The sequence below is a fragment of the Glandiceps talaboti genome, chromosome 15 (genome assembly GCF_964340395.1).
Source record: "Glandiceps talaboti chromosome 15, keGlaTala1.1, whole genome shotgun sequence".
Lineage (NCBI taxonomy): Eukaryota > Metazoa > Hemichordata > Enteropneusta > Spengelidae > Glandiceps > Glandiceps talaboti.
In genome coordinates this window covers 22,071,143-22,079,045 of record NC_135563.1, presented here as the reverse complement: position 1 = coordinate 22,079,045, position 7,903 = coordinate 22,071,143, and the positions used below count along the sequence as shown (strand labels likewise).

General features: G+C 32.5%; 1 protein-coding gene across 1 annotated transcript; it reads right to left on the bottom strand.

The window, feature by feature from the left end:
* Window positions 1–999: 999 nt before the first annotated feature.
* Window positions 1,000–6,622, bottom strand: LOC144446342 (sideroflexin-2-like). Its single transcript, XM_078136089.1, has 9 exons — window positions 6,429–6,622; window positions 5,483–5,653; window positions 4,588–4,686; window positions 4,205–4,280; window positions 3,025–3,171; window positions 2,543–2,609; window positions 2,159–2,258; window positions 1,637–1,684; window positions 1,000–1,099 (listed from the first exon to the last, which is right to left on the bottom strand). Exons 1-9 carry the CDS (start codon window positions 6,620–6,622, stop codon window positions 1,000–1,002), a joined length of 1,002 nt encoding a protein of 333 aa, XP_077992215.1.
* Between the last annotated feature and the right edge of the window lie 1,281 nt (window positions 6,623–7,903).

Here is a 7,903-nt window from a genome sequence, read left to right as displayed (position 1 = left end):
TTGTGTGACTTTTAAAAATCAGAATCCGTACTCAAAAGCTTTGCATTCTCAATAATATTGACCAATCTTTGGTGGCAATATTGGGTAAAAGAAACTGGTGAGAAGAGAGAGAAGAGCAACAGAATAGGATTTAGACTGTCGACAGTCGTTCATGCCTATTTTGCTATGTTTTATCATGGATCTATCTCATAGTCATAATAGATCCATCATGGTTTTATCTAAAACTAAAGTCGTCACCTCGCTCCGATCCAGAGTAATGCTGTCCCGGGAATGCTATAACCGTGTACTGATTAGCAACAGCGAGTGCCAGAGGCACTCACAGTTCCTATCAGTACGCGTTAGTAATCAGTGCTACGGAGCGAGGCGACGACTTTGTTTTGGATGAAACGTAACAAAAAAGACAAGTCTGTCGACAGTCTAAATAGAATTGTGTAGTTTAATTTGTGGCTCCCATATGTTTACAACAAACAAACAAACATGTCAAAACCAAACAAATAACACATCAGCACTCACAAACATATCACATGAACAAGAAAAGTAGTAAATAAGTGCTACCAACATTTATTAAATCAAATGGTCTCAATGTCACTCAGTTAAAACGGAGACATATTATACTACATTGCATATGGTAATGTTTAGTCTGAATATATTTATTCATATTGATTATCCTAATTTGCATATTATTGTTGTTTTTCTTTATATCTGGGTTTTGACTATGAAATTAGCAAAAGTTTTATTTCAGTGAGTGAAATCTTGCATTCTTTGCATAATTCTTATTTAATGAATTATATAAGCATGTTAAAAACTGTTAAAGATTCATATACTAATTCTATTATACTTGAGTATATATATAATGGAAACAATTTATGCAAATTTTTCTAATTAATATGGAAGCATTTCCTAAAAGCATATCAACAGTTTTTAACATGTTTATACAATTGGTGTTATAATTAAATAATTGAATAATAATTTTAATGATTACTTGATTACAATATGACATTATAATCCTTTATTAAAATACACTTTCTGTATTTGGTCTCCATATTTCTCTTGTATTCCTATTCTGACGTCACTTTCTAAATTGCCGATCTTCATAGAACTGAAAATAAACAATAAAGTAGAAGATATTAAGATTCATATACCAAACTATATCTATCTCATCATCAGAAAGTACGGAATTGTAAAAGTCACTGAAAGTTAAACAATCCACTCACAAAAAAGTAGAAAGCTACAAAAAAAGTGTTTTTACTTTTCATTTGCTACAACCAAGCAAACAATGATTTGTGTTTCAACAATGTTTCAATTTAATTTGAATTTCATGAGTTAATGTACTCTGTGATTGGCTGAATACATAATTGAGGAAAAACAAATGAAAACTGATAGACTAGGTGATATAAAACTAATTTTGATATGATATACAAGAAATATAGTAACAAGATCAAAATTCTACTTGATAATATTATAGTTTTAAATTAATATTATTGTAAACCCCAGTCTCTTGTATGACAATATCCAAGATGCACTATTTTTGATTTGTCACAGAAGAAAAATAAACACTGGCTGCGAGAATGTTAATAAATAAAATTTCTGATCTTTTTTTTTTTACTTTTATCAACCTGGAAGGTACAAAACTTACCTTTTTTGAGGGAATAAAGCACAGGCAGTTGGTGTCATAAATGATAAACTGAAATAATAAAAAAGATGAAATACATTGGTTTTGTGTAAATTTGAAATTTAGTTGATTGATGTCCAAATGTTATTATTCATTGATACTTTATATGGACAGTAGAGCTGTCGTGACTTCAATCATTATCACTTTTCAACTTTGTTTTTCCACGAATAATAGCAATGAAATAGGTAAAACTAGCGATACTTGCCTAAACAATATATAATAGCACCCCTTTGATTGAATCTGGCACAATGTTGGTGCATTTTTGTGGCCACTTAGAAACATGAAGGCAAAGGAGGTTGACGAAACTACACTCTTGCTATTTGACCATCTCATGACTCAATACAAAGTATCTCCAATTTATTACATATGCCAAATTTCAACAACAGTTATTTTGTAAAATTACTTACACAAAATAATAAATGAAAGGTAAATAAAAAGATATAAAATAATATGGTGCTGTTGTAGTTAAATTAAAGTATAACTTACAAACAACCGACAGCTACAGCCTGTAAGGGACCATGAAGGATTTTGATTCTCTGGAACAAACTGTTTTTATCAAGTCTTTGCATTACTATTGGTATCAGTACTGAAAAAGGAAGGAAGGGAAACCAACGACATTATATATATAGAGAGAGTTGTCAGTATCATGCTTTAAGTAAATGCAGAGAATTATCAAACTGATCACCAACAGCTGATGAATAATATGATAGTATCGATACCCCACAACCAATAGGTTAGCTTATTTAACTATCTGAGTATGTTTTGTCTTTAGTATGCTTGTATTGGTTACTGCTATTTATACTTACATATGATTTGGGGTGATAGAATATTTAATACGTTGATAATTTACTTATTAATATCATAACTTACACATTCCTGGAGTAGCCATAACTATTCTTGAAAAAACAACTTGGAAGATTGCTTTTCGTGCAGCTTTCTGGAATAATCAAACGCACACAAACATCAATAATTTTTTCAGTTAATAGCTCTAAACACTGATTGATGAATGAAATCACTTGATACTATTAACACTGTACTAGCTCCAACTGAAACGATTTTTGAAACTGTTGTGTTAAATGTAATACTTGTAACATTGTATATCCTGAACATTAGTGAATCACTTGAGAGTAAATGTATTTGTGTAGCTGTACACATAATATCTCACAAGAAATCCAATCGATATTGAATACGTTGTTGGTTGTCATGCATCAGAAAATAACTCCAGTTACGGCTAGTGCAGTTTTAATATACATATGTAAAACTAAACTTACATTAAATCTTTCTAGTTCCCATTTTAATTTAGCTGTGTTCAGAGTTTATCTATCCTAATATTATCTATCTGGTCATCTTACCTTTGACTTCCCTACTTCTTTACCATTTTCATCAAATAAGGTAATTCCATTGACTACTTCTTGTTGTCTCATCATAGGTACATTTACACAGTTGGCAGAAGCTACAGCAGCAAAAGGTACATACCTTGCTACCAGAGGTGGGGCAGTCTGTACAAAACATAATTAGAGATTGAACAAAAGTTACATTGTCAATGAAAATCAATTACTTTATTGAAGTCTTGTTATTTGGATAGTTTGCAGCATTTACCCAAGACATCAAGACAGCATTTACCCAAGACATCAAGATAGCTGCATTTACCCTAGTCTATCAGCTAGCCCTCGGATGTTCTTCCGATAAAATACGACACACAGCCGAACAACGCTATCGAGGATGGAACATCCGAGGTCTAGCGAATGTCATCAGGATATAAATAACTGCCAATCAGAGAACCGTATTAGCGACAAGCACAAACAGAGGACAATAGCTAAATTTTCTTGCATATTTATCTTAAGGAGGGGCTTGTAAAAATAACCACCAATGCGTTCACTAAAATGTGTGAATGACAACGTCTACACACTCATCAAACACAATTACCATAAACTGATAAGACATAGTAATGACATAAATGTGTTTGTCAACACCTGCATGCAGAGATTGAATATATTAAAGTATATATATGCATATATGGCCCAACCCACCGCTTATCGTAATCTCAATGGAATGTCCGGTCTGAAAATGACATTCGCTAGACTGTTCGGGCAAGCCCTCACATGCGAACTTCGTTCGCTTATAGTTATAGCATCGAAAGAAAGCCCGAACGTCTAGCAGCAAGACTACATTTACCCAAGACATCAAGACAGCTGCATTTACCCAAGACATCAAGATAACATTTACCAAAGACACACCAACATATAATCAACAGTGTCCACTCAGCAACAAAGTTATCCAAATTATTGTGCTGCCCAAATATAAACATTTGTGCCTTGTGGTTTGATGTACAGTGTGCCTGACATATAACATGGAGATATCTCACCCTTACGGCACAAACACTCACTCCTCTCACTAAGACATAACACCAATGTGTAAAAATAATAGTTATTTGAGGCATGACTATTTGTGTATCAAAGTGTGTTGTCCTTATTACATGTAATCTATGTGGAAATGTATGTTATTAAGACAACAGTGAATGACAATACAGACCTTAGCTGCTGAATTCAGTCCTATTGCTGTTACAAGAGCACTTCCTGTTGCTGTTACATAGGCTAGTCCCATTTGTCTGTAAAGAAAAATACAGAATTGATATAAGATGAGAAAAACAACAGTACCAGTAGTTTGAAAAGATGTTCACAGAGGGCGCTATCATACATGAATAACATCAGTATATAAACTAGTAGATGCAATGTCGGGCGAGTTGGTTCATAGCTTTCACACTCTAGCTGATTATCATCAAATCGAGTGCTGCATATAGAGCATATTTTGTACAATGTCTTCAAATTTTGACTGATGTCTTTTTTTCTTCATATTCTAAGAAAATACACAACGTTTACAAAATGAAATATGCATCAAGAAAAAAAAACACTTACTTTACTGTAACTGGTGACCCAGCATTTCTATTTGTATAGTTAACTAATGCATTGAAAGATTGGTTCACCCACTGCCAAAGTACAACAGCTGGCCACGTTCTGTAACATATATATCAACATTATAATTCTTTCAGTCATTGCAGTACTGTGGCTACAAATAATACAATTCTTTCAGTCATTACAGTATTGTAGCTACAAATAATACAATTCTTTCAGTCATTACAGGATTGTAGCTGCAAATAATATAATTCTTTCAGTCATTACAGTACTGTATCTACAAATAATACAATTCTTTCAGTCATTACAGTATTGTAGCTACAAATAATACAATTCTTTCAGTCATTACAGTATTGTAGCTACAAATAATACAATTCTTTCAGTCATTACAGTATTGTAGCTACAAATAATACAATTCTTTCAGTCATTACAGTATTGTAGCTGCATATAATACAATTCTTTCAGTCATTACAGTACTGTAGCTACAAATAATACAATTCTTTCAGTCATTACAGTACTGTAGCTACAAATAATACAACTCTTTCAGTCATTACAGTACTGTAGCTACAAATAATACAATTCTTTCAGTCATTACAGTACTGTGTGGCTAAAATAATAGTTCTTTCAGTCATTACAGTACTGTAGCTACAAATAATACAACTCTTTCAGTCATTACAGTACTGTGGCTACAAATAATACAATTCTTTCAGTCATTACAGTATTGTAGCTACAAATAATACAACTCTTTCAGTCATTACAGTACTGTAGCTACAAATAATACAATTCTTTCAGTCATTACAGCATTAAATTGATTTTTCCCTGAAGGTTCCCTTACTTAAAAACTGTCACGTCATCCTGCTAACCTAGAATAGAAATTCCACCAACCAAAATTACTTACTTATAAAAGTGTAGCATACCTCCTGCTATGACCATACTACCTGGTACTTGGAATGACATTCGACCAATCAAATTCTGTTTCTCACCAGTATCTGGGTGAAAGGCTGACATATATAATTTTTGTGCATAATGTAACTGTTGTTCAGTTGTACCGGGTGGTTCCAATCCTAACCTATATGAAAAATAAACATAAAGTGTGACATAAAGTGACCATGTGGATGAGAAATAGGTATTATTTTGGATTTTTGATTAATAATTAACTTCTATTTGGAAAAAAAAATAACGTGCAACATGGCTCAATGTCCATGTTTGCAAATCAAATCAAATAAATTGTAAAATAATTTTTAAAAAACGTGTAAAAAGTTTGTTATTGTATATACTTTCCCCAAGTAGGAAAACATAGCAAAGTTGATTTTTTTTATCAAAAATAAAAAACAATTAACAATTTCTCATCCATATGGCACAATAATTCAATTCTTGTGAAAATAGATAAGTCGGAAGTATGTTGAACAGTTAATTTTGATAATTTTACAGATTTGGTGTTGGATTCTTTGGCGGTAAGCATTTGGCTCATTGACTCTATCTGCATGGCTGTGAGTTTGGTTGTGAGGCAAAACTATACATACAGTCCAGACTTAACAATTCACTGTTTTATCAGCTTATGTAACCACAATGTTCAACTTTAGAGCTGTATATGCGGTTTACTATAAGCAGAAACACCGGGTGGACATTTAGACAATCAGGTTATTTACGTAAAATAAAAATAAGTCATTGATCAATTAGTTCTGCCTCTGATAATTTGTTCTACCAGTCTGAAAAACCCAGTCATTGGTCCAATTCAATAATTTGATTTTCAACAATTTTAAAACAAATCTTGAAATCTTTTGCAATCTTTGTAAAAAAAAAAAAAAAAATCATTAGATTTTGGATGAATCATAATTCTTTACCTGTATTTAGTGACAAGTTCTTTTGCATCATCTAATTGTTTCTCACTACAAAATACAGTTCTTGGGTCGGTTATATTAAAGAAGTGTTTTAATCTGCCACCAAATGTACTCTGATCCCATCGTGGTGAATCGATATCAAATCGCTTATTTTGTAGCTGTTGAATTGTGACTTTGCCTGCACCTGCAGTTGCCATGGTAACCAATTATACTATCTGCTGATGAAAAAAGTTATACAAAAGTTTTAAAGACTCACTGTGAGGCTCCCATATTGTGCCACACTTTGATAGAATATGTTGAATGAATTAATTATGTAGTGATAAGATGAATTTGCATTCTTATTGAAATAAAGGTTTTGTGTTTGCAAGTATACTTCTAATGTAAATGTACTAAAATGTACAGTGACTTTAATACAACACAATAAGCAGCTACATGAAACATCACACTGTCCCAAACAATTTAATACACACCACACCACACCACACCACACCACACATATATTATACTAGTTTATTCAATTTTGTGAATGATGTGACTGCATGAGTATAAAGTCAGGTGGCTTAAAGATGATGCAAACAAATTTCCCAGAGCTTTAAAACATATCCTTCTTGATGAATTTCGGTCACTTATGACTATAAAATCCCCTTTAAGTAGTTCGCATGTCAAACACACACACTCACATTATAAATGTATCGTGTCACTAATATACATACATGTTGAATTCCTACTCAATGTACACATGTTCATGCTTGATTTATATATAGTGTCAATTTTAAGTGTTCCACGTGATACATACATGTACAAAATACAATATATTTGTTACTCACCTATTAAACACATATGAAATTTTCGTAGAATAATATGGTGTTCTCACCAACTGCAATGTAATGTTATCTAAGCAAAAAAAACCTGGACTCTGGGCATGTATGGTAGCGTATACCAAAGACAAAGAATGCACATATAGGCACATAATGATACATAATATATGCAAATTGTACTCTAACTAAGGAGCCAGGGCTAATCAAATGTAGCATAGAAATCGAGTCAGACCCCCTAACAGATAGATGATTTGACTAGTTGGCCACATAACATCAGCCAACCATGAGATACATTATTTGTTAACAAATGTCAATTTATCACATTTTAATCAGATTACATTTAGTAACACTTGTAACCATAGACAGTGAAGGTAACTAGTGAATTGCATTTATGACATCTATACCCCCCTCCCCTCTCCCCCCACTTCAGGAGTAGCACCCATCTATACGAACATGTATTTGCCTCTACTGGATACCTGTAGACTTTGGTGTCTCAAAATGTGACTGTACAAACGACAAAAAATATTGAATTTTGAATGCAATAAATGCAAAATACTGAAAAATTAACTATCTGTTTGGTCAACTGTGAATTGCTGAATTGTTATGAAATCATTTTTATGTTAACAATTCAATGTGTTTTTTTCTGTCATTTTATGGCAC

What these genes read in the sequence shown, in the direction of transcription:
- LOC144446342 (XM_078136089.1), bottom strand. Translation starts at nt 6,622, where the DNA reads ATGGCAACTGCAGGTGCAGGCAAAGTCACAATTCAACAGCTACAAAAT. An exon ending in GGGTCACCAGTTACAGTAAA is followed by an intron (nt 4,281 to 4,587) that starts GTAAGTGTTTTT and finishes TTTTCTTTACAG; the next exon opens with ACAAATGGGACTAGCCTATG. An exon ending in GACTGAATTCAGCAGCTAAG is followed by an intron (nt 3,172 to 4,204) that starts GTCTGTATTGTC and finishes TGTTTTGTACAG; the next exon opens with ACTGCCCCACCTCTGGTAGC.